Source organism: Narcine bancroftii, chromosome 2, assembly GCF_036971445.1.
Source record: "Narcine bancroftii isolate sNarBan1 chromosome 2, sNarBan1.hap1, whole genome shotgun sequence".
Classification (NCBI taxonomy): domain Eukaryota; kingdom Metazoa; phylum Chordata; class Chondrichthyes; order Torpediniformes; family Narcinidae; genus Narcine; species Narcine bancroftii.
In genome coordinates, this window is record NC_091470.1 from 191,762,154 (window position 1) to 191,789,541 (window position 27,388).

The following is a 27,388-nucleotide window of genomic DNA, read 5'->3' on the forward strand; positions in this document are numbered from 1 at the left end:
CAGCTTTCTTCTGATTTATATTTCGGCAGCCTGTATTCGGCAGCAAATTTGCCACGTTGCCTTTGATATTCAAGTGAAGGAAAGGGAGCATCCTTTAAAGTTTCCAGAGCTGTCCACTGAGATGCTTTATCTCAATGTTTGCTGCTTCTTCCCCGAGGTGATGCTTCTCGTCAGGTAGAGCAGAGAATACCATCAGCAACATCTGTAGAGTGGGCAGGGAATTGACAGCATTTCACATCCAAGCCCTTCATCAAGACTTGTTATTTATTCAGTTTCATAGAGCCTTACAGCACATAACAGGCCCTTTGAACCATGATGCCCTTCCCTCCCTCACTCCTGTCACCCTTAATTGTTCTCACATCCATGTATTTTTCAAATTTCCCTGCTGCACCAAAAAAACTTAATCCCACATGTGAAGAGAGGGGTTTGCTGCTGAAGTAGCATTGGATGGGTCTGTTTGCCAACAAAGGAGCAAAGAGCCCTGGGGAAACCGATGTAATGGACATTGAAGAGAGGACGATCTGGGTTCGGAGCCTGCACCAAGGTTACAGCTGCAGAGCGATACCTGCACATTGTCCAATCAGCTGTGCTGCATTGTGTGTGGTCTGAGACCAGACGCAGATTGGCTGACCGCTTCGCTCAACACCTACACTCTGTGGGGACAGCCAACCATTCCAATCTGCCCCCGCCCCCCTCCACAAGCAATGCAACAGTGACGTGTCTGACCATGTCCTCATCCAGGACATCACCATTCCCACCATTGCTGACATCCACATTGTGCAGATCCAGGGATCTGGAGCAGCAAGAACAATGGGAGAACTCTGAGCAGTGTCGGGCTAAAAGATCTTGGGGTCCACTCAAAGCTGTTGTTACGGAGCCATTAAAATATATTGGCCATTAACTGTAAGATTGAGTTCAAGAGCCGTGAGGTAATGCAGCGATCTCAGACCTCAGTTAGACACTACTTGGAATATTGTGTTCAGTTCTGGTCACCTCACTACGAGAAGGATGTGGGTGCTATGGAGAGTCTTTTCTCCTTGGAGCCACAGGAGGATGAGGGGTGAGCTGATCGAGGTGTATAGGATGATGAGAGCCACTGATCATATGGATGGCCAGAGGCTTCTTCCCCAGGGCTGAAATGGCCAACACGAGGAGGTATCATTTTGAGGTGCTTGGGAGTAAGTACAGGGAAGGATGCAAGAGGTAAATTCTTCACACAGAGAGGGGTGGATGTAGGGAATGTGCTGCCAGTAACAGTGGTGGAGGCAGGGACAATGGGCCTTTTCAGAGATTGCATGTTCCTATCAGGAATAAGCAAGTTAACAGGCATGAGGAGCCTTGATTTTCAAGGGATATCGGAGAGCTGGTTAAGAAAAGGAGGGGGCTATATATGCAGTATAGACAACATGGAGCAAATGAGCTACTTGCAGAGATTAGAAAATGTAAGAGAGTATTTAAGAAGGAAATTAGGAAGGGAAAAAGAAGACATGAAGGTGTTTTGGCAGATAATGTGAAGGAAAATCCAAACGGTTCCTAAAAGTATATTAAAAGTAAAATGATAGTAAATCAGAGGGTCGACTATGTGTGGAGCCTCATGAAATGGGGGAGATCTTTGCATCATTGTTTACGCAGGAAACTAACATGAATAAGGATGGAATGTGGAGTTTATGGAGGGGGAGGTGCTGCCTTACAATGAATAAAAGTAGACAAACCCTCCCTCCCCCACCCCCTCCCCCCCGGACCAGATATGATAATTCCCCCGCACCTTGAGGGAGACAAGTGCTGAAATTGAAGGGCCCTTGGCGGATATATTCAAAGACTCCTTAGTCACGGGGGGAGGTGCCGGAGGATTGGAATGTGGCTCATATTGTCCCGCTGTTTAAGAAGGGCTCCAAGAGTAAACCAGGCAACTTTAGGCCAGTGAGCATGACATCAGTAGGATGTAATTTGAAGGATTTCTGAGAGGATATATAGATATTTGGACCATCAGCTGATTAAGAACAGTCAGCATGGGTTATGTGTGGTTGGTCATATTTAACAAATCTTGTCTTTTTTTTGAGGAAGTTACCAAGAAGATTGATGAGGGAAAGGCCGTGAATGTTGGCTATATGGACTTTAGTAAGGTCTTTCACAAGGTTCCACATGAGAGGTTGGTTCAGAAGGTTAGGACACTGGGTATATATGGACAGGCTGCAAACTGGATTTGAAATTGGCTTGGTGGAAGAAAACAAGAGTGGTGGTGGTGGATGGTGGCTTCTCAGACTGGAGGTCTGTGTCGAGTGGTGTGCCTCAGGGATCTGTATTGGGACCATTATTGTTTGATAGTGTATAAATAAGCAAGATGTTAATGTGATGAATTGGATCAGCACATTTGCGGATGACACAAAGATAGGAGGCGTCGTGGACTGTGAGGAAGATTTTCAAAGCTTGCAGAAGGATCTGGAATTGGCTGATGAAATTTAATGCAGATAAGTGTAAGGTGTTGCAGTTTGGAAGAGCTAATCATGGCAGGATGTACACAGTAAGTGGTAGACCATTGAGGAGTGTGGAGAAGCAGAGATCTGGAACTACATATACATTGTTCTCAGGTGGCATCGCATGTGGGCAGGGTTGTAAAAGCTTTTGGCATCTTAGCCTTTATAAATAAAATTATTGAGTATAGAAGTTGGAATGTTATATGGAAGTTATTCAAGTCATTGGTGAGGCCACACTTAGAATATTGTGTGCAGTTCTGGTTGCCCAACGGCAGGAAAGATATCAATAAGATTGAAAAGTGCAGAGAAGATTTACTAAGATGTTGCCAGGGTCTTCAGGAAAGATTAAACAAGTTAGGACGATACTCCTTGGAATGAAGAAAAATGAGGGGAGACTTGATCAAGGTTTATAAGAGTATGAGGGATAGAGACAGAGTGGATGTGAATAGGATGTTTCCACTTAGATTGGGAGAGGTAAATACAAGAGGTCAGAGCTTTAGGCTGAAAAGGGAGAGGTACAAGGGGAGTATTAGGGGAATATTTTTCACCCAGAGTGGTGGGAGTGTGGAATAAGCTGTCATTTGATGTCGTGAATGCAGATTCAACCTTGAAATTTTAAAAATAAATAGCATAAATACATGGATAGGAGAGGTCTGGAGGGTTATGTAGGTCGGTGAGACTAGTTTTATTGGAAGGGTCGAATGGCCTGTTTTTCTGTGGTTCTGTTAGATACGTGGAACTGATAAAAATGGAGGGTTATGCAATAGGGAAATTCTAGACAGTTTTTAAGAGTAGGCTATTGGGTCAGCATAACACTGTGGGCCAAAGGGCCTGTACTGTGCTGTAGGTTTCTCTGGAGGAATGGCAGGCATTTCCTTGACAACCTGGATGAAGAGCTCCAGCCTGGGAAGTCCAGCATTTTTTCTCCCTCTGGTCCTGCTCAACCTCCTGAGTTTCTCTTCCAGATCACTGCTTTCATACTGCTGGCCCTGACCACAGTGGCCATCAATAAAAGTGTCTCCTTGGATTTGAAGTGCTCAGGTATCTGGAAGTAGGAGAAGATCTGATTGTACCCAATGGTAACAGACCCTTCTAGCCCACAAGCGTGAATACACGCCTGGAACCAGCTACCCATCTGCTTCTTTCAGCGTGAGCTGAAACCAGGGCACACAAAGGAAACTCACATGGGTCACAGGAGAATGTACAAGCTCCTTTCAGTCAGCGGTGGATTTGAACCTGGGTTTATAGTGTTGTCATCTGGCAACGCTGCCTGTAAGGTTGACAATGGTACTCGTACTTAAGACCTGGGCTCACTACAATTTGTCTACCACTACAATCATTCCACAGTAGACATAATCTCACTGGTTCTCCACTCAGCCCTGGATCGCCTGGACAACAGCAATACCTACATCAGGCTGCTTTCCATTGATTACAGCTCAGATTTCAACACCATGATAACCTCAGTACTGGTCAGCAAGCTTCAAAACCCTGGCCCTCTGCACCTTCCCCTCCCCTCTGCAACTAGATCCCAGGATTTCTCTTTGGAAGACCACAGTGAGTACGGATCAGTAACAACATCTCCTCCGCACTGACAACACTGGCGCTCCTCAAAGATGTGTGCTTAGCCCACTGCTCTATTTTCTCTTCACCCACGACTGTGTGGCCAGTCATCATTCCAATGCCACCTACAAATTTGCTGACGAAATCATGGTTTTGGGCACAGGAGGGAATTGGATCAGCCAGTTGAGTGGTGTCCCAACAATGTTAGCATCAGGAACTGATTGTGGAATTCAGGAAGGAGAAGGCAGGAGAACATGATCCAGGCCTCATCGAAGAGTTGGCAGTGGAAAGGGTTAGAATTTCAAATTCTTGGGCATCAACATCTCTGAAGACCCATCCTGGATCCTCCATGTTGATGCAATCACAAAGAAGGGTCGTCTGCGGCTATATTTCATTAGGAGTTTGAGGAGATTTAATCTGTCACCAAAGACTCCTGCACATTTCTACATGAAGAGTCTGATATGGAGGTGCCAATGCACAGGGCAGCAACAGATTAGACTCCAGAGGATTGTGAACTCGGCCATGGGCACCAGTCTCCACTCCATCGAGGACACCTACAAGAGGTGATGTCTTAACGAAGCAGCCTCTATCCTCAAGGTCCTGCACCACCCAGGCCAGGCCCTCTTCACTCTGCTTCCATCAGGAAGGAGGTCCAGGAGCCTGAAGACGAGCACCCAGAGGCACACGAACAGCTTCTTCCCCGCTGCCATCAGATTCCTGAACGGGCAATGAACCACAGACATGGCCCCACTTTCTTCTTTTGCATCATTTTAAATAGTGTACTTATGGAAATGTTATTTGTTGCATCTGCAATGCACAATACTGCTGCCACAAAGCAATGAATTTCGGGGCAGTTGTTCATGACGATAAACCTGATTCTGAGGTCAGGTCCACACCGCCAGGAAACATGGACTCTGTTCAAAGCAGACAGACGGCACAGCAGATGTTCAGCAGAATTTATTGAGTTCAACATGGTCGGGTACAGGTACTGCAACAGCAGGCAGATCACCGAGCAAGCAGCATTCCCAATCAGGCGGGAGATGGATGGAGCTGGGAAAGAGACGGCAGTGCGGGTGCTGACCCTGGTCTGACTGAAACACAATACTCCGCGCGTTTCTACGGCCAATACTGGAATAAAACACAAATTGAACTCCAAGGCAGCAGGACACAGAGGGATCTTCACACGCTGGAAAAATCCCCAACTCTCACTCAGGCCTGCATTAACCATTAAGCAAAATAAGCACATGCTCAAGAGATTTTTCCCATGGTGCAGGTGAACTGGGCCCCACGATCAATGAAACATATTTAATATAGTTGTGGGGTCTGGCCTGGAAGAGAAGTGAATTTTAATCTATTATTTCACATTCAGTCTTAATGTTTTGTTGGACAATGGAAGGGTCGGGGTGGGCGGGGGGGGGAACCACTGGTGGGATGTGTTTAGGGGGCATCCGTTGGCCTTAATCTGGCCCCTGCTCCCACAACTTCACTCTTGCTGCAATAGGGAACCACGCAGACGGGAGGGAGCCAACCCTTCGAGAGGATCCTGCCGTAAGGACAGGTCACACCGACCCCGGGATGACGTGTTATGAGCCAGTGGGCTGGAATCTGGAGGAACGCCAGCATCTGCGGGTGAAGGGGAAAGAGTCCACAGTTCAAGACAAGAACCCCCACCCCCTCTCCATCCTTCTGGCGCTGCTCGACCTCATACCAGACTCCGGACTGCTGGAGACTGGCCGAAGGGACACCAAGTCTCGGAACCGGGGTGCCGAAGGCTTCCTGATTACGTCTAGATCTGGAACCCATGTTGCCAATGCGTCGAACTGGACTCTGCCTGCGGGAGCACTCGAGGTGAATCCACGGACTCTCTGGGGCGACCCATATTTCTCTGACTGTAAGGGCAATTTCTGTCGATGGTGGACCAGAGGAAATTTCGTGCAAGATTGCATTTTCTGTTTTATTACATGACAATTCTTGGGTGATTCCCCCCACCACCAGCAGGTTGTGTTGAGAGAAATGATTCCGGGAGGGTGGCCTGCGCCTCGCTGGTGTGCGCCGCTACCCTCCACCCACTCCAAACCAACACGACCCATCACCCGACCTCTCTCCACCTGTCTACACCGGAAAGTTGGGAGGTTGGGGAATAGTCTCAGGGCAACCCCGGGCACTGAAGTGATCAGTTCGGGCATCTGTGAAAAGATCCACTTGGTTAACGGCTCCAGCCAGAAACCTCTTGTCGAGTCTTAGGTGGGAGGTAATCGGGGGCCAGAGCTGCAGGGTGAGGGGGAGCAGGAAGATACAGGGTGGTCTCATAGAGGGGACAGAATGAGGAGAGGAATGGATGGGGTGAACGCAGAGAGTGTTTTGGCCAGAGCAGGGAAATCAGTCACCAGAGGGCATGTGTTAAAGGTGATGGGGGGGGGGGGGGGAGAGCGATCTAACAGGAACTTGAGGGAAAACATTTTATGCAGAGTGTGGTGTGTGTGTGTGTGGAATTGGCTGGTGGAGCCAGGAACTATTGCAGTGTTTGGATGGTCGGGTTTCGAGGGAATGTGGGGCCAAACGCAGGCAGGTGGGTCGGCATGGGCAAGATGGGTCGAAGGGCCTGTTTCCGCCGTGTCTTTTCCTGGCTCAGCAGCTTTTCTCCTTGTTCGTCGTGGGGGAAGAGGCAGGGATACCTCTCCCCCCTCTCCCCACCAAGGCCAGGCACCCACCCGTCTGCTCCCAGTGCAGGTCACACAGAGCACTTTACCTAGGGAAGATAAAGGTTTCAGTCTGGAGACTACAACGTTGGTTCTGTATCTTTGCTGTATAAAGTACACAGTTTGACCTGCTGAGTTTCTCCAGCCGTATGGATTTTACTTCAACCACGGTGCCAGCAGACTTCTGCAACCCTGAATCCAGCCCACCAGCTTCCAGACACTACATCTGATCCTCCTTTGACCTGAGCATTGTTCTGTTTACTTTTGGAAGAATTTGTTACAGCGCCAGTGACGCGAGTTCAAATCCAGCACTGAGCCCTTTCACGCTGCCTTGTAAAATTTGTCCCGTTAACACCCCCATTCACAAGGCAGCGTGAAAGGGCCAGACACAGTGAGCGGTGTCCAAAGGGCAAACAGGTCCCTCACGGAACCCATTAATACTCACCTGGGACGGTGGCTTGAAACAAAAAATGACCAGTATTCACTTGCGCGCTGACATTACGGGAATCCCCGGCTGGTGTCTGCCTCGATCGGCAGGGGTAGAGGGGTCGCTGCGATCGGGGGCAGAGGGTTGGCCGCGATGGGGGGGGGGGAGGCTGCCAAGGTGGGTGGTGGGAGCAACTGACAGCTGGTGTGGGGGAAACTTACCGATCGTTTGAATGGCGCATCATCGCAGGGGCGGGATCGCTGGGTTGGCGATTTGCTGGGTCGATTCCCCCCCAGCTTGAAAGGTGCCGAGAGCACCTCGACCCATTAAACGCACCTGGGTGCCAGGAGGGCTACCCAGGTGCGGCAGTTTAAAAGCGCTGACTGTCACGAAGGAATCTGTCCGTTCTCCTCGTGGTTTCCTCCGACCCTCCAAAAGCGTACGGGGGTTATAAGTTAATGGGTGTATTTGGGCAGTATGGTCTCATGGGCCGGGTGGTCCCGTACCGAGAGGTCTCCTGAACTGTGTTTTTAAAATCCATTTGTTTGTTCCTCCCTGCGCAGTAAAAACCCAAGCCCATTTGTTATTTAATTTAAATTTAGACATCCAGCACGGTAACAGGCTCTTCTGACCCACGAGCCCTTACCACCTAATTCCACCCCATAACCTCCGTATGTTGTGGAGGGTGGGACGACATCCAGCGCAGGGAGAACGTACAAACTCCTTACAGACAGCGCGGGATACGAACCCCGGTCGCTGGAAACAGCGTTGGGGTACTCTCATCTGGAGCTGCTCCTCGCACCTGCATTCAAATCCTGTCCTCGGGTGCTTTGTGGAATCCGCGTGTTCCTCCCATGAGTCTGAAACTCGTCGCCTGGCTCATTGCAGAGCCAGGGAGAGAGAGAGAGAACCCGAGCAAGTTTAAAGGAATGTGGGCAGGGTAAGTGAGTGGGGAGTGCGGATGGTCTGGGAGCTGCCAGAGTCCGTGGACAAAAGTGGCCTTCCCTGCGGTCAGATGAATTGTTCTGTCCTGCACCACCAGGCTTCAAGCCTCTCATTAATATGGAGAGCTTAACGCTGCTGTTCGAATGATGGGGTAGTTACAGAGGCAATGACGAACATAGAAACTAGGGAGATCATCCAGCCTACCATCTCTGCTCTGCAGGTCTGCCACCCAGCCCCCTCTCCCCCACTTGGCCCCATTGCCTTTAATCCCCTGACAATCTCTTTTCCCCTGGTTTCTCTCTTTGGAATGAAGAAGGATGAGAGGAGACTTAATAGAGGTCGACAAGATTCTGAGAGGCATAGGTAGGGACAGCGCCTGTCTCCCAGGGCAGGAACAGCAAACACCAGAGGACGCCTGTACAAAGTGAAGGGAGGGAAGTTTAGGGGAGACGTCAGGGGGAGGGGTTTTTTTTACCCAGAGAGTTGTGGGGGCCTGGATAGCCTGCCGGGGGTGGTGGTGGAGACTGGCACATTAGGAGCTTTTAATAGACAGGCACGTGAATGGAAGTAAAATAGAGGTTTACGGATTAGGGAGGGTTCAGTACTTTTTATAAGGAATATATGGGTCGGCACAACATCGAGGGCCGAAAGGCCTGTACTGTGCGGCAATGTTCTGCGTTTGTTGGTTTCCATCTTGAACAGGAGCCTCTCTCGTTCACATAATATGGCCCACATCCTGGTGGAGGGTGGGAGGAGAATCCAGACCCTTGCCCTGCTGCCTTGGAGTCCTGCACACTAGTACTCATCATCCTCGTCTCCACCTTCATCTTCGTCTTCTCCCCCATATCGGGGGTCATAAGGGGAGCCGTAGGGAGATCTGTATCGGGGGTCATAAGGGGAGCCGTCGGAAGATCCGTATCGGGGGTCGTAATGAGATCCGTATGGGGAGACATGGGGAGATCCATATGGGGTGTCGTAAGGATTCGGGGAGTTGTAAGGAGATGGGTTCGGGGAGTTGTAGGGATTGTGGTTTGGAGAGGATCCATATGGATTATTATGACCATAATACGAAGGGTCTCCGTAATAACCGTAGCGGGGATCATAAGGGTCAATTTCATCATCTTCCATCTCGGAGTCATCTTCATGCTCTTCATAGTAGGATGGATTATGGCGCTCACTTCCCCTATAGTCTTCTTCCTCTGGCTCTTCCTCACAGTCTGGGTCGTACACTGGGTCACACTCGTACCCCCTGGCATTGTAGGAGCGCGGTGCAGGCGCGCAGGAAGGGTCGTATTTCGGATCGCAGGACCTTCTTGAGCACTTGGAATCAGTTTTGGGATCGCAGTCGACATGAAGCCTTCCCAGAACGCGGTAGAAGTACTGGAGCAGGCAGGCAGGGTCGTGCGGATTGCAGGAGAGCTGGGACGGTGCCTGGTACTGAGCCTTGGGCAGAGGAGGAGTCGGCTGAACCACCGGAGCTTTAGGAGCCACGGGCTGAGGTCTGCAGCTCGTGTCTTTCTCTGGATCGCACGAGGTCTTGGGCCTCGCATGTGTCGGTGCCATACCGATCGTGTACTGATAGAAAGGAGCATCTTTCCCGTAGACACTCTCCAAATGCCTCATTTGCAGGTATGTTAGTCGGATCCGATCAATTTCATAGAGCTGGAGGGGCAAGAACAAGAGGAAAGGTTGGATTTCGCACCTTCTTTCCCGAGGACCCTCCTCATTGCCCCACCATATTCTTCTTCCCTCAACCCCAGGCAATATTCCTTGCTGGTGTCTCCGTTCGGACCTTCGTCCCAGCTCAAATCATCACTCCAGGGGACTGACTCAGCCTAAAATTACCAGCACCTCCACCTTCCCGTTACCTCCCGTCCCTCTCTCTGGCAAGCAACGACCAGCCAGAGGTCGGGCTCCCAGCTATCTCGCTGATTCCCATCATTCACCTTATCTAACCCGGGACACACGTGGAACACGATGGCAGAGCTCAGGGGCGTGTGGAACCAGCTTCCAGAGGAAGGAAGTTGTGGTGTCAGGGACACTCGTTAGGTTTTAAAAAAAAACAATCGGGATGGGTCCAGGGAAAGGGAAAGGCTGGGAGGGAACAGACAAATGGGCCCTGCCCTGGTAGCCACCCTGCATAGCATGGACAAGATGGGTCACAGGGCCTGTACATCTCTAACACTGTCATCCAAGCAGAGAGGGGTGGGTTTACATTTGTCAAGGAACTGTTAGAACCATAGAACATTACAGCACAAAAACAAGTCTTTCAGCCCTTCTCGTCCATTCCTAGTCCCCCTGACCATAACCCTCTGTATCTCTCCCATCCATGTACCATAAGTAATTCAAATAGATGTCACCTTTGTATGTGAGGTGATGCATTTTGGAAGGACAAACCAGAAGGCTGAGTACAGGGTTAATGGTCAGATACTTAACAGTGTGGAGGAACAGGGGGACCTTGGGGTCCAAATCCACACACCACTCAAGGTCAGCACACAGATTGATAGGATAGTTAATAAGGCCTATGGGATGCAGGGCTTCATTAATAGGGGATTGAGTTCAGGAGCTGAGAGATGTTGCAACTCTATGAATCTTTGGTGAGACCCCACTTGGAGTACTGTGTTCAGTTCTGGTCACCTCATTACAGAAAGGGTGTGAAAGCTCTGGAGAGGGGGCAGAGGAGATTGGCCAGAATAAGGGAAATGTTTGATGTTTTAGAAATGTTGTCTTATAAAGTGTTCAAAACAAGAAAGCAGAAATGGATAAGAAGGAAAGGTGATAATAAGGAAACGGAAAGGGAAGATAAACAAAGTATGAAATGGCTACATTGAACTATATGACTTTAAATATTAACGGAATACATAACCAAATCAAAAGGAAGAAACTGCTAAATTTACTGAAAAAAGAAAAAATTGATATAGCATTCGTGCAAGAAACACATTTAACTGAAATGGAGCATAAGAAATTAAAGAGAGATTGGGTAGGACATGTAACAGCAGCGTCATATAATTCAAAAGCTAGAAGAGTAGCTATATTAATCAGTAAAAATGTACCAATTAAAATAGAAGAGGAAATAATAGATCCAGCAGGGAGATATGTAATGATAAAATGTCAGATATATTTGGAGTTTTGGAATTTACTCAATGTATATTCACCTAACGAAGAAGATCAAAAATTTATGCAAGATATTTTTTTGAAGATAGCAGACACGCAAGGGAACATATTAATAGGAGGGGATTTCAACATTAATTTGGATTCAAATATGGATAAAACTGGGAGAAAAATTAACAGAAAGAACAAAGTAACCAAATTTATAATTAAATCGATGGAAGAAATGCAACTTTTGGATATATGGAGGAAGCAACACCCAAAGGAAAAGGAATATTTTATTCGGGTAGACACAAAACATACTCAAGAATAGACCTATTCCTGTTATCAGCTCGTATGCAAGACAGAGTAAGAAAAACAGAATATAAAGCTAGAATATTATCGGACCATTTACCCTTGATATTGACAATAGAGTTAGAGGATATCCCTCCAAGAATGTATAGATGGAGATTAAACTCCATGCTACTTAAAAGGCAGGATTTTAGAGAATTCATTGAAAGACAAATTAAAATGTACTTTGAAATAAATACGGAATCAGTGAAAGATAAGTTTATACTATGGGACGCAATGAAAGCGTTCATCAGAGGGCAAATAATAAGTTATGTAACCAAGATGAAGAAGGACTACAATCAGGAAACAGAGCAGTTGGAAAGGGAAATAGTAAATATAGAAAAAGAACTAGCAATGAAGGAAGACACAACTAAAAGAAGAGAATTGGCAGATAAAAAAATAAAATATGAAACACTACAAACATATAAGGTGGAGAAGAACATAATGAAGACAAAACAGAAATATTATGAACTAGGGGAAAAAATGCACAAAATTCTAGCATGGCAGCTTAAGACAGAACAAACTAAGAGAATGGTATTGGCATCAAGGAAAAAAGACAAACAAATCACATATAATCCAAAGGAGATCAAGGAAAACTTTAGAGAGTTCTATGAACAATTATACCAAATTGAAAATGAAGGGAAAGAAGACAAAACAGATGAATTTTTAACTAAAATTGAACTACCAAAATTACAAACAGAGGAACAAAATAAATTAACAGAACCATTTGAAATAGTAGAAATACAAGAGATAATAAAAAAAACTACCGAATAATAAAACACCAGGAGAGGATGGATTCCCAATAGAATTCTATAAAACATTTAAAGATTTATTAATTCCTCCCCTCCTGGAAGTAATCAACCAGTCTGATAAAACACAAAGCTTACCAGATTCATGCAAAACAGCAATAATTACAGTAATACCAAAGACAGGGAAAGATCCACTCACACCAGCGTCATATAGACCAATATCTTTACTTAACACAGATTATAAGATAATAGCTAAACTATTAGCAAACAGATTAGCCGACGATATACCTAAAATAGTAAATCTAGACCAAACTGGATTTATTAAAAAAAGACGAACAACAGACAATATCTGAAAATTTATTAACTTAATTCATGCAGTAGAAGGGAGTAAAGTGCCAACAGTAGTAGTTGCTTTAGTCGCAGAGAAGGCCTTTGACAGAGTAGAATGCAATTATTTATTCAAAGTATTGCAAAAATTCAGTTTACCAGAGAAGTATATTAATTCGATTAAAGCATTATATAGGGGGCCATTGGCGAAAGTGACAGTAATTGGATATATATGAAAGCAATTTAATTTAAGCAGATCAACAAGGCAGGGATGCCACTATCACCCTTATTTTTCGCGTTAGCTATAGAACCACTAGCAGAATTGATAAGAACAGAAAATAATATAAAAGGGATAAAAATAAAAGACAAGGAATATAAAATCAGTTTATTTGCGGATGATGTTATAGTATACTTAACAGAACCAGAACTATCAATAAAAGAATTACATAAGAAATTGAAGGAATATGGAGAAGTGTCGGGTTACAAGATTAACGCCAAAAAAAGTGAAGCAATGCCAATGAATAATGCAGATTTCTCAAAATTTAAGAAGGAATCACCATTCAGATGGCAAATGCAAGCAATAAGATACATAGGTATACAAATAAATAAAAACCTCAGACATCTATATAAACTCAATTATTATCCACTAATGAAAAAATTACAGGTCGATTTAGAGCATTGGAAAGATTTACCACTAACACTAATAGGAAGGATTAACTGTATTAAAATGAACATTTTCCCAAGGATACAATACCTATTTCAGGCATTGCCAATATACTTGACAGAGAAATTCTTCAAGGAGTTAAAGAAAATAATAAGGAAATTTTTATGGAAAGGGGGGAAACCGAGGATAGCGCTAGATAAATTAACAGAATGGTATAAACAAGGAGGTTTACAACTGCCAAACTTTAAAAAATATTATAGAGCCGCACAATTAAGATACCTATCAGATTTTTATCAAACAAGGGAAAAGCCAGATTGGACTAGATTAGAACTAGATAAAATAGGGGAGAAGATAGCTGAACATATATTATATAAATGGGATGAAATATTGGTACAACGTAGGAGTTCTCCAGTATTACATCATCTGCTCAATATTTGGAAGAAGATTCATGTAGAAAGGAATAAAACAAATTACCAATTACCAAAACTAATACTGACGCAAAATCAGTTAATCCCTTTTACAATAGATAACCTTTCCTTTAGAGAATGGGAGAAAAAAGGGATCAAAAGAATAGAAAATTGTTTTTCAGGAAATAAATTACTATGCTTTGAACAAATGAAGGATAAATATAATATAACTCAAGATACAGTGTTGGCATACTACCAATTGAGATCCTACTTGAAGGACAAATTGGGAAGCAGTCTGAGGTTACCAGAGGGAAGTAATTTTGAAAATGTGATTACAGACACAATGATAATCAAAAAATTTATAACAAATATGTATATTAAAATGCAAGAAAAGGAGAATGAGGAAACAAATGGTAAAACTAAACAAAAATGGGAACAAGATTTAAACATAAAGATAAAAAAGGAAACATGGGAGAAGTTATGCTCTGGAACTATGAGAAATACAATAAACACGAGGTTACGTATGATACAATATAACTGGATACACAGGCTATACATTACACCTCAAAAGTTAAATAAATGGGACCCAACAGTATCTGACAGATGTTTTCGTTGTAAAAAAGAAATGGGAACAACAATTCATGCAATCTGGACATGTGAGAAAGTGGAAAAATTTTGGGAAGATCTAAACCAGATATTAAATAAAATTACAGAAAACAATATACCAAAATACCCAGAGATCTTCCTCCTAAGTAACGTAAAAAACAAAGAATTTGGACTTGATTTGGATGGTGCACAAAAAAGATTTGTTATGATAGCTCTAGCCGTAGCAAAAAAATGTATTATGTCAACCTGGAAAGCAGAAGATAATTTGAAAATACAACAATGGTATATAGAAATGAATAAATGTATTCCATTAGAAAAAATAACATATAATTTAAGAAATAATATTGAAATATTTGAACAAATATGGGAGCCATAAATGAAACACAAAAGAGAAAACCTACCGGGGACATCTACCACCTAAAATAACGAAAGGAGAAGGAAATGAAAAGAATTGACTCAGTGGAATTTCTTGTTTATTTTTATTGAATGACAACATTGTTTGACTGGTTTAATTTATCTTAGATTCTGTACTTTAAATGAATGGGGGGGGGTGGTAGGGAGGGTGGAATGGGAGGGGGGGGAGAAAATGACACTGTATATATTTGAAAAGGAAAATGTATGTATCTTTGTCAATGTGGTTTATGGTGTGAAAAATAATTTTTTTTAAAAAAGTGCTGAAGGGCCTGTACAGCGCTGTAATGTTCTATAAGTATAAGACATAGGAGCAGAAATAGACCATTCAGCCCATTATCTGCCCTGCCATACACTTATGAGCTGATCCGTTTTCCCACTCAGCCCCACTGCCCGTCCTTCTCCCCTTAACCTTTTTTTTATTTATTTTTTTATTTTTCACACCATAAACCACATTGACCATGATACATACATTTTCCTTTTCAAATATATACAGTGTCATTTTCTCCCCCCCCTCCCTCCTCCCATCCCACCCTCCCTACCTCCCCCACCCATCCATTTAAAGTACAAAATCTAAGATACATTAAACCAGTCAAACAATGTTGTCATTCAATAAAAATAAACAAGAAATTCCACTGAGTTAACTCTTTTCATTTCCTTCTCCTTTCGTTAATTTAGGTAGTGAATGTCCCCGGTAGGTTTTCTCTATTGTGTTTCATGTAAGGCTCCCATATTTGTTCAAATATTTCAATATTATTTCTTAAACTATATGTTATTTTTTCTAATGGAATACATTTATTCATTTCTATATACCATTGTTGTATTTTCAAATTATCTTCCAATTTCCAGGTTGACATAATACATTTTTTTGCTACGGCTAGAGCTATCTTAACAAATCTTTTTTGTGCACCATCCAAATCAATTCCAAATTCTTTGTTTTTTATGTTACTTAGGAGGAAGATCTCTGGATTTTTTGGTGTATTGTTTTCTGTAATTTTATTTAATATTTGGTTTAGATCTTCCCAAAATTTTTCTACTTTCTCACATGTCCAGATTGCATGAATTGTTGTTCCCATTTCTTTTTTACATTGAAAACATCTATCAGATACTGTTGGGTCCCATTTATTTAACTTTTGAGGTGTAATGTATAGCCTGTGTATCCAGTTATATTGTATCATACGTAACCTCGTATTCATTATATTTCTCATCTTTCCAGAACATAATTTCTCCCATGTTTCCTTTTTTATCTTTATATTTAAATCTTGTTCCCATTTTTGTTTAGTTTTACCATTTGTTTCCTCATTCTCCTTTTCTTGCAGTTTAATATACATATTAGTTATAAATCTTTTGATTATCATTGTATCTGTAATCACATATTCAAAGTTACTTCCCTCTGGTAACCTCAGACTGCTTCCTAATTTGTCCTTCAAGTAGGATCTCAATTGGTAATATGCCAGCACTGTATCTTGAGTTATATTGTATTTATCTTTCATTTGTTCAAAGGATAATAATCTATTTCCTGAAAAACAATTTTCTATTCTTTTGATCCCTTTTTTCTCCCATTCTCTAAAGGAAAGGTTATCTATTGTAAAAGGGATTAGATGATTTTGCATCAATATTAGTTTTGGTAATTGGTAATTTGTTTTATTCCTTTCTACATGAATCTTTTTCCAAATATTGAGTAGATGATGTAATACTGGAGAACTCCTACGTTGTACCAATTTTTCATCCCATTTATATAATATGTGTTCAGGTATCTTTTCCCCTATTTTATCTAATTCTAATCTAGTCCAATCTGGCTTTTCCCTTGTTTGATAAAAATCTGATAGGTATCTTAATTGTGCGGCTCTATAATAATTTTTAAAGTTTGGCAGTTGTAAGCCTCCTTGTTTATACCATTCTGTTAATTTATCTAGTGCTATCCTCGGTTTCCCCCCTTTCCATAAAAATTTCCTTATTATTTTCTTTAACTCCTTGAAGAATTTCTCTGTCAAGTGTATTGGCAATGCCTGAAATAGGTATAATATCCTTGGGAAAATGTTCATTTTAATACAGTTTATCCTTCTTATTAGTGTTAATGGTAAATCTTTCCAATGCTCTAAATCATCCTGTAATTTTTTCATTAGTGGATAATAATTGAGTTTATATAGATGGCCGAGATTTTTATTTATTTGTATACCTAGGTATCATATTGCTTGCATTTGCTATCTGAATGGTGATTCTTTCTTAAATTTTGAGAAATCTGCATTATTCATTGGCATTGCTTCACTTTTATTTGCGTTAATCTTGTAACCCGACACTTCTCCATATTCCTTCAATTTCTTATGTAATTCTTTTATTGATAGTTCTGGTTCTGTTAAGTATACTATAACATCATCCGCAAATAAACTGATTTTATATTCCTTGTCTTTTATTTTTATCCCTTTTATATTATTTTCTGTTCTTATCAATTCTGCTAGTGGTTCTATAGCTAACGCGAAAAATAAGGGTGATAGTGGGCATCCCTGCCGTGTTGATCTGATTAAATTAAATTGCTTTCATATATATCCAATTACTGTCACTTTTGCCAATGGCCCCTTATATAATGCTTTAATCCAATTAATATACTTCTCTGGTAAACTGAATTTTTGCAATACTTTGAATAAATAATTCCATTCTACTCTGTCAAAGGCCTTCTCTGCGTCTAAAGCAACTGCTACTGTTGGTGCTTTACTCCCTTCTGCTGCATGAATTAAGTTAATAAATTTACAAATATTGTCTGTTTTGCGTCTTTTTTTAATAAATCCAGTTTGGTCTAGATTTACCATTTTAGGTACATACTCTGCTAATCTGTTTGCTAATAGTTTAGCTATTATCTTATAATCTGTGTTAAGTAATGATATTGGTCTATATGACGCTGGTGCGAGTGGATCTTTCCCTTGCTTTTGTATTACTGTAATTATTGCTGCTGGTAAGCTTTGTGTTTTATCAAACTGGTTGATTACTTCCAGGAGGGGAGGAATTAATAAATCTTTAAATGTTTTATAGAATTCTATTGGGAATCCATCCTCTCCTGGTGTTTTATTATTTGGTAATTTTTTTATTATCTCTTATATTTCTACTATTTCAAATGGTTCTGTTAATTTATTTTGTTCCTCTATTTGTAATTTTGGTAGTTCAATTTTAGTTAAAAATTCATCTATTTTCCCTTCTTTCTCTTTGTTTTCAGTTTGGTATAATTGTTCATAGAATTCTCTAAAGTTTTCCTTGATCTCCGTTGGATTATATGTGATTTGTTTGTCTTTTTTCCTTGATGCCAATACCATTTTCTTAGCTTGTTCTGTCTTAAGCTGCCATGCTAGAATTTTGTGCGTTTTTTTTCGCCTAATTCATAATATTTCTGTTTTGTCTTCATTATGTTCTTCTCCACCTTATTTGTTTCATATTTTATTTTTTTATCTGCCAATTCTCTTCATTAGTTGTATCTTCCTTCATTTCTAATTCTTTTTCTATATTTACTATTTCCCTTTCCAACTGCTCTGTTTCCTGATTATAGTCCTTCTTCATCTTAGTTACATAACTTATTATTTGCCCTCTAATGAACGCTTTCATTGCATCCCATAGTATAAACTTATCTTTCACTGATTCCGTATTTATTTCAAAGTACATTTTAATTTGTCTTTTCAATTAATTCTCTAAAATCCTGCCTTTTAAGTAGCATGGAGTTTAATCTCCATCTATACATTCTTGGAGGGATATCCTCTAACTCTATTGTCAATATCAAGGGTGAATGGTCCGATAATATTCTAGCTTTATATTCTGTTTTTCTCACTCTATCTTGCATACGAGCTGATAACAAAAATAAGTCTATTCTTGAGTATGTTTTATGTCTACCCGAGTAATATGAATATTCCTTTTCATTTGGGTGTTGCTTCCTCCATATATCCAAAAGTTGCATTTCTTCCATCGATTTAATTATAAATTTGGTTACTTTGTTCTTTCTGTTAATTTTTTTCCCAGATTTGTCCATATTTGAATCCAAATTCAGGTTGAAATCCCCTTCTATTAATATGTTCCCTTGCGTATCTGCTATCTTCCAAAAAATATCTTGCATAAACTTTTGATCTTCTTCGTTAGGTGAATATACATTGAGTAAATTCCAAAACTCCGAATATATCTGACATTTTATCATTACATATCCCTGCTGGATCTACTATTTCCTCTTCTATTTTAATTGGCATATTTTTACTAATTAACATAGCTACTCCTCTTGCTTTTGAATTATACGACGCTGCTGTTACGTGTCCTATCCAATCTCTCTTTAATTTCTTGTGCTCCAATTCAGTTAAATGTGTTTCTTGCACAAATGCTATATCAATTTTTTCTTTTTTCAGTAAATTTAGCAGTTTCTTCCTTTTAATTTGGTTATGTATTCCGTTAATATTTAAAGTCATATAGTTCAGCGTAGCCATTTCATACTTTATTTATCTTCCCTTCCCGTTTCCTCATTATCACCTTTCCTTCTTATCCATTTCTGCTTTCTTGTTTTGAACACTTTATAAGACAACATTTCTAAAACATCAAACATTTTCCTTATTCTCCTATTTAAAACTTCTTTAACCCCATTCTCCCCTCCCCCTACTGAGTTGCCCTTTATCCCTTGTCGGGCAACCACATCTCCCCTCTCCATTTGGATTTGCGAATTCACTCGCAAACATCAACTGATTTTGTAGTGACCATAAGTCCTCCCTACCCAGCCCCCCCCACAGAAAAGATTTCAATTTTCATATGTAACAAAGGTCACTCTTTTAATTCCCTCCTTATTCCCTCTATTCCCTTTCCCTCCCTTATTAATTCTTGTCTATACTCTATATATTTTCCTCTAAATACGGATACATTCATGTATACACACTATATATACACACACATATACCCCTTTACACACATACATATAGTTTGTGGTCATTTTTACTCTCATTACATGTCTTCATCTCTCTGCTTGTTTTGTAGTTGTTCTGCAAATTTCGTTGCTTCCTCTGGATCCGAGAATAGTCTGTTTTGTTGCCCTGGAATAACTATTTTAAGTACCGCTGGGTACTTTAACATAAATTTATATCCTTTTTTCCATAAGATCGTTTTTGCTGTATTGAACTCCTTCCTCTTCTTCAGGAGTTCAAAACTTATGTCTGGATAGAAAAAAATTTTTTGACCTTTATATTCCAGTGGCTTTTTGTCTTCTCTTACTTTCTTCATTGCTTTCTCCAATATATTTTCTCTTGTATATCTTAAGAATTTTACTAAAATGGATCTTGGTTTTTTCTGCGGCTGTGGTTTCAGGGCTAAAGTTCTATGTGCCCTCTCTATTTCCATTTCTTCCTGTAATTCTGGTCTTCCTAGGACCCTGGGGATCCAATCTTTTATAAATTCTCTCATATTCTTGCCTTCTTCATCTTCCTTAAGGCCCAATATCTTTATATTATTTCTCCTATTATAGTTTTCTATTATATCTATCTTCTGAGCTAACAGCTCATGTGCCTCTTTAACTTTTTTATTAGATTCTTCTAATTTCTCTTTTAATTCCTCTACTTCCATTTCTACAATTGTTTCTCGTTCTTCCATATTTTCCACTCTTTTTCCTATCTCTGACATGGCCATTTCCATTTTATTCATTTTTTCTTCTGCATTCTTAATTCTTCTTTTTATCTCATTAAATTCATGTAATTGCCATTCTTTCACTGATTCTATATATTCTTTAAAAAAAGATACATCCATTGTCTTGCCTTTCTCTCCTTCTTCCACTTCTTTCTGTTCTTCTTCTTCTTCCTCCTCTGGATTGACCATCTATTGTTTCCTTGTTTTCTTTTTACCCTCTTCTTTCTTGTTGTCGTTATTGTCTGTGTTCTGCACCTGCTGCTGTGCTGCAGGTTTCTCTCTCAGCTGCGGAGATCGACTCTGCAGCTGTTCCCCCCTCTCGTCAGTGTGTTTTTTTTCAAGTGCGGTTGCGCACTTTTACTCGGCTCTGCGAGCCATTTTTGTAGTCCCGAGCCCGGGACCTCCACTGACCTGAGGGAGCGGGCCTCTTCGGACTGGTAAGGCCTTCACCTTCTTCTTCCGACATTCTTTCTTCCTCTTCTCTTCCCGTTGTTTTCGACTTTTCTCTCTTCGCTGCCATTTTCTTCTCACCTTTATTTTTACTTTATTATAAATTTTAATCTTGTACCTTTGTGCTTTGTGTGTATTTTTTTAACTTTTCGGGAGAGGGCTGGAATTCCCTGACCGGCCACTACTCCATCACGTGACTCCCCCTCTCCCTTTAACCTTGATGCCCTGGCTGATCAAAGAGCCGTCAATCTCTGCCTTAAATACACCGGATTTAAACAGATTTGGGTCTTTACCGAATATCATTTTTAATTCATCCTTTTGGAGATTGAAAGTGTCTGTCACCGTTTCATGTCTGTGAATGTCAGAGGTCATCGACTCCCACCTTCACTCGACCGGGATTGGATGGGCAAAAATGCTGATGCCTCACCCTCAGGTGGGGGAATGCTGACCTCGCACCCTCAGGTGGGGTTTGGGAGACAGACCCTGCAGCCTTCCAGCTGTGGCACCCCATGCCTCATCCCCTAATGTGACCCAACCCCTCCCCTATCTCTTGCTGTTACACCTCTCCCCCCCTCCTTTGCCGACCCCTCACCTTCCCCCATCACCCACCTGAAACCCTCTCCCCTCCCCTTCCCCCAACCCCGTCTGGACTGTGATTTCCCCTAACCCACCCCCTCCCTTTTGAAGGACCCCCCCCTGCTCCCACCCATCTCCTCTCTCCTGCCCCCAGCCCTACCCAATGTCTGTGACACCTACCCCTTCGTAGTGCCCAATTTTCTGGTAGTACTTATACCAGGCCTCGAAGTCCGGGTTCTGTTGATACCACTTCAGGTGCCGCTTCAGTCGTCCGGAGGGGAAACGCAGGAAATCCGCGGCCTCCGGAGATTCCAACCTCACTCCCTCGTCGCCCTTCACTGCTGGAGGGATGGAGCCATGAGTTCCCACAACAAGGGGCAAGCAGAGAGCCTGTAGGCTCATCTGGTGTACACACACACACACACACACACACACACACACACTCTGTACAGTGACGCACTCCCCACACACACAGAACGGTGACACAGTCCATACACACACACACATCAACAGACATGTGTACAGTGAGACGGTCTCATCACAGACACACACACACACACACATCATATGGAGACTCTCTCAGACACACACACACACACACACACACACACACCATACGGTGAGACATGGTCTCACCATACACACTCTGCATCCTGTGTGTATCGTTTTGTAGCCTGCACCAACATTCAGCACTATCCACTGCTGCTCCAACCTCTCTGACTGACCTCGCTTTCCCGGGTTCCTTGTCCCAGACTCTATCAGTGGGAGCCCCTCAAACATTCATGCCCCACTCTTGGCCAGTTCGCAACTGACAAGTGTTCAGCTGTGCACCACTGACTGCCTAGCACAGTTCATCTCTGCCCTCCCCCTCCGCCCACACTCACACCTAGATCAACATGAAACATAGAACACTACAGCACATTACAGGCCCTTCAGCCCTCAATGTTTTGACAACCCATATATCCCTACCAAAAACTAAACTTAACCCTTCCTACCCCGTAACTCTCTATTTTTCTTCCATCCATGTGCCTCTGAGTCTATTAAATGCCCCCAATGTTCCAGCCTCCACCACCACCCCTGGGCAAGGTGTTCCAGGCCCCCACAGCTCTCTGTGTAAAAAAACTTATCCCTGACACCCCCCCTCAACTCCACTTTGTACAGCTGTCCTCTAGTATTTGCTTCTCCCAGTCTGGGGAAAAAGAGCTCGCTGACTGTCCACCTTATCTCTGCCTCTCAGAATCTGGCCGACCTCTATTAAATCACCTCTCCTCCACCACACATGTTCCCACAACATTCCCCTCCCTACATATCTCCCCCTCCCCCCCCCACCGCCATTCTGCGCATCCTGAAGTCAAGGGAAGGTGGCAGGGAGTGATCCTTACCCGGTTTGAAGAGGTCGTGGAGACTAACAGCCCGGACTCGCTCTGTAAGGGAAGGACAGGCCTAGTTAATGAGGCTGGCACCAAATGGTAAAATCAAACTGGAGACTGATGTCGGAATCTGGAGGATCTCAGCAGGTCAGGCAACATCTGTGGAGGCAGAGGCATGGTCACCGTTATGGGTCAAGATCATAGATGTGGACTGGGAGAGGAGAGAGGAGATGGAGAAGGGGGGGAGTGGTCAAGACAGGAGACTACAACCCCCAGGTAAGGGCCACCATGATTACATACAAGCTTACAGGTTCCAAGGTAATAAAATTCCTCAACCTACCAGAACACCTGCAGACTTAGAGATTTCCCCACAACTCCCAGAAACAGGCCATTCAGCCCATCAGAGTATGGCCTACACATCCATTTACCTTGGGCATTACTTAAACAGGGCTCAAAGAATTATCGAGGACCCTTTCCATCCAGCACTCAGGATCTGTGACCCACTATCATCAGGAAGGAGGTACAGGAGCATCAAAGTTAGGACGGCCAGGCTGGGGACAGATTCTTCCCACAGACTGGGAATGTCAATGTTCACTAGATAAGAACAAACTCCACAAGTTGTGCAGGATGAAGAGTGGGACGGAGGGTTCGACCTTCCACAGACACTGCTTGATTGGCTTAGTTCCTCCAGTAGATTCTGGCATCTGCAGCCTTGCCTGTCAGAGGTCCCTCATGTCTATTCTGTGCCCAGGATCCTGTGTGCGAATGGTCAGGGTGATACTATTACACTGCCGCTGTCTGTCCCTTCTCCCTGTGTTTCCTCTGGGTGCTCCAGTTTTCTCCCACCCTTTCAAAATGTATGGGGGTTGCAGGTTAATAAGCGTGCTTGGGTGGCATGGGCTTGTAGGCCCGAAGGGCCTGTTAACGTGCTGAAACTCAACAAAAAAAAACACATTCCCACCTGCCCTATCCATGATCCTACTGCTGATGACCAGGGGCCTCCAGGTTGGTGGGGGGGGGGGGGGGGGTGTCTTGGAATATTAGAGGGACTGTCAGGAAGTAATCACTCACCAGGTAACAGCAACACTGCTAACACCATGGTAGCAAGCAGGCCCCAGGAGATTGTGCTTGGATGAGTTGCCATTGCACTCAGACCCTCAGGACCTGGAAACAACAAGTCAAATGAAGTAGAGCCATTTGGCCCCTTCTCTTCCTGCCAATAACACCCCCCCCCCCACACCTACCCCTTCGGTATCTATCCAATCCCCATTAACATTGATCCAGTGGGATAAGGTATTTTAAAATGGTTCGTTGAACTGTCAATTTAGTGGTTCGCCGACGTGAAAGGGACAAGGGAGTGTCCCTGGAATCACCTCTAGCATTCCAACAACCTCCTGCATCTCCACAGATTTCAGTTCAGTTCAAACCCTCAGTGACCCAAGCCCAGATCCAAACCTTTGACACGACGAGGAAGGCTTCAGTGCCCAGGAACCTTCTCACACCCTCTCAGATCCCAGCTCTTGATGCCTGGTTTTCACGAGCTGCCAGCAGCCTGGTGCGAATCTTTTGACCTCAGGCCACCAGCAGCCCACAGTCTGTGTGGGTTCCTCACCTGCAAGTCACCAGCAGCTCGCCACCTGTGTGTGTCCTTCAGCCCCTCACTGGTCCGCTGGTGTGGTCATTATCCTTAAAGTCATCTTTTCAGCAGGGGAGTTCTCCCTGTTACTGGTGCCCAACTTCACTAGGGTCTACAAACCCTTGTGGCTGCTGCTATATACTCCTTCTGCCCCTAAACATATTCATAATAGCACTGGTCTCCTTACTGCCTGGTTCATACAATCTCAATGAGTTTACCACAATCACCAACAGTGGTGACCTTGTTAGATCACAGTCACCCCATTTGGATAACCAGGACCTACAGTGAACTATTGTGAAACCCCCTGGGTTGCACTCAAGGAGGGGTGTTTTCTACGTTCAGGGGACCCAAGGGGTGCTCTGAGAGAACATGAGGATTGAAAGCTCTCGGACAGGTGAAAGAGTGTCCAGGAATAGTGGAAAGGAAGGAGGCTTTGCAAACTTATCCTACATAGGATCAGTATGAGAAGCTGGGCTTTCTTCAGATCACCTGTTCTCAATCCAGTTTTCTTCCTTTTGATCTTTATTTCTTGCTCTAACGAGGAGCTCGTTAAACTGCAGGCAATTCCTTCACATGTTTTCTAAACTATAAATAGCTCCAGGCCCATCAAGGCAAGCAAACGAGTCATCAACATAGTCATATAGCCTTCTTGTGAACAACCTTTTCCAATCAGCCGCCCCCTTGTGACATTGAGAAGTTGTCCAGGATACCAAGAGTTGTTATTCCAGTCAGTCCCACACCCCCAGAGCTGGTGTAGAAAGGTCGTTCCCCACGGTGGGAGAGTCCAGGACAAGAGGGCACAACTTCAGCATTGAAGGGCATCCACTTAGAGCAGAGGAATTTCTTCAGCCAGAGGGCGGATGTGGAGGCTGGGTCATTGGGTGTACTTAAGAACATGAGAAATAGGAGCAGAAGTTGGCCATTTGGCCCATTGAGCCTGGTCCACCATTCAATGTGATCGTGGCTGATCTGATGACAGCGTGATTCGTTGGGTGGGATAGCAGGGATACTGAGACCTGCCTTTTCCACATGTCCCTTAATTCCCTACAATGTAAAAATCTATCCATCCTTGTCTTAAATATATTTACAGAGGTCGCCTCCACTGCTTCAATGGGCAGTGAATTCCACAGGTTCCCCACCTCTGGGAAAAGCAGTTCCTCCTCATCTCCATCCTGAATCTACTCCCCTGAATCTTGAGACTATGTCTCCTAGTTCTGGTCTCCCCCACCAATGGAAACAACTTACCTGCCTCAATCTTATCTATGCCTTTCATAATTTTATATGTCCCTATAAGATCCCCTCTTATTCTTCTAAATTCAAGTGAGTACAGTCCCAGACAACTCAATCTCTCCTCGTAGACCAACCCCCTCATCTCTGGAACCAACCTGCTGAACCTCCTCTGCACCGCCTCCAAAGCCAGTCCATCCTTCCTCAAGTCAGGAGACCAGAACCACACCCAGTTCTCCAGATGTGGCCTCACCAGGACCTTGTACAGTTACAGCAGAATCCCCCTGCTCCTAAATTCAATCCCTCTAGAAATATAACACAGTAGAAGGGCCTTCTACATTCTGAACCCTCTCGGATCCCAGCTCTGATGCCTGGTTTTCACTAGCCGCTAGCAGCCTGGTGTGAGTCTTTTGACCTCAAGCCAGCAAGCAGCCTGTGTGGGTTCCTTACCTGCAAGTCGCCAGCAGCTTGCCACCTGTGTGTGTCCTTCAGCCTCTCACTGGTCCACTGCTATGGTCATTATCCTTAAAGTCTAAATTTGGTGAACTCAGCCAGGACCATCACGGACACCAGTGTCTACTCCATTGGGGACATCCACAAAAGGCGGTGTCCAAAGAAAGCAGCCTCTACCCTCAACAATCCCCACCACCCAGGCCATGCCCTCTTCACTCTGCTACCGTCGAGAAGGAGGTACAGAAGCCTGAAGATGAGCACCCAGCGGCACAAGGACAGCTTTTGCATCTGCAGGGGTCGTCTACTGCTTCCGGCGTTCCCATAGTGGTCTCTACATTGGAGAGACTAGGCGCAGACTGGACGATCGCACCTCAGCTCTGTCCGCCACAATAGCGTGGATCTCCCAGTGGCCGCCCATTTCAATTCCTCGTCCCATTCCCTTCGCTGACATTTCTGACTTGAGACCTCCCGCAAATTGGAGGAACAACACCTCATCTTCCGACTGGGCCTCCTCTAACCAGATGGCATGAACATCCGCTTCTCCTGTTTCTGTTAAACCTCACCCCCAGCTCTCTCTCTCTCTTCCCTAACCCTAACTTTAACCCCAACCCTTTCCTCTTATCCAAGCAACACCTTTAGTTGGTCTGGACGCCTCTCCTCCCTGAGTATCTCCTCTTAATTCACTCACCTGCCTGCTTTTTGTTCATATCTTGAGGAAGGGCTCAGGCCCGAAACGTCCGTGATCTTTCTTTACCTCCTGTGGACGCGGCCAGACCGGCTGAGTTCCCCAGCATTGACTCTAGATTGTACCTACCCGCCACCTTAGGGATCCTCAGTCCTCATGGGTGTGCGACCTACCCTGAATACATCACCTCACCCCAAACAGGATGAACCTCCCGTCTGTCTCTGTCCCGATGCACCACCGCTCTCCCTTTCCACGCCGCCCACAGCGACCGGTCTCAGCGCCAAGCCACATCGGACGGGCCAGGCGGTGCCTTCACCCCCCACCGTCCCCGGACGCTGCTACCCCCAGCTTGTCCGTCCGACCGCAAAGGTAACCATAACCAACTCGGAGCGCACCTTAACCTGGAGCAAACACCTCCGTTTTGCGTGGGATAGATATAATGAGGGAAGTGAGTCCCGGATCAGGGGCTTCCCGGGTCAGGGGCTCCCCGGGTGGACAGTGAGCCACGACACAATAAATCCCATTGAAACATTGCCGACACCTCCCCATCAGACGTGGGACCGAGGCAGGACTCACCTGGGCGGACACGGTGCAGGAACAGCTGATACGCCAGCTTCCCCGCACGGTTTATACCCTCCCTCCCTCTGCACCCC

General features: G+C 44.0%; 1 protein-coding gene across 3 annotated transcripts; it reads right to left on the reverse strand.

Moving 5' to 3' along the window:
- Nucleotides 1-8,697: 8,697 nt before the first annotated feature.
- Nucleotides 8,698-27,221, reverse strand: and3 (actinodin3). Of its 3 annotated transcripts, none has more exons than XM_069915349.1 (5): nucleotides 27,131-27,221; nucleotides 23,806-23,898; nucleotides 22,747-22,788; nucleotides 21,545-21,705; nucleotides 8,698-9,767 (listed from the first exon to the last, which is right to left on the reverse strand). In XM_069915349.1, exons 2-5 carry the CDS (start codon nucleotides 23,876-23,878, stop codon nucleotides 8,901-8,903), a joined length of 1,143 nt encoding a protein of 380 aa, XP_069771450.1. In that variant the 5' UTR covers nucleotides 23,879-23,898; nucleotides 27,131-27,221; the 3' UTR covers nucleotides 8,698-8,900. The 3 variants fall into 3 exon arrangements, with proteins under 3 accessions (XP_069771450.1, XP_069771448.1, XP_069771449.1); XM_069915347.1 differs by lacking the exon at nucleotides 27,131-27,221 and adding an exon at nucleotides 26,739-27,111; XM_069915348.1 differs by lacking the exon at nucleotides 27,131-27,221 and adding an exon at nucleotides 26,739-27,110 and having other exon boundaries at nucleotides 21,545-21,702.
- Between the last annotated feature and the right edge of the window lie 167 nt (nucleotides 27,222-27,388).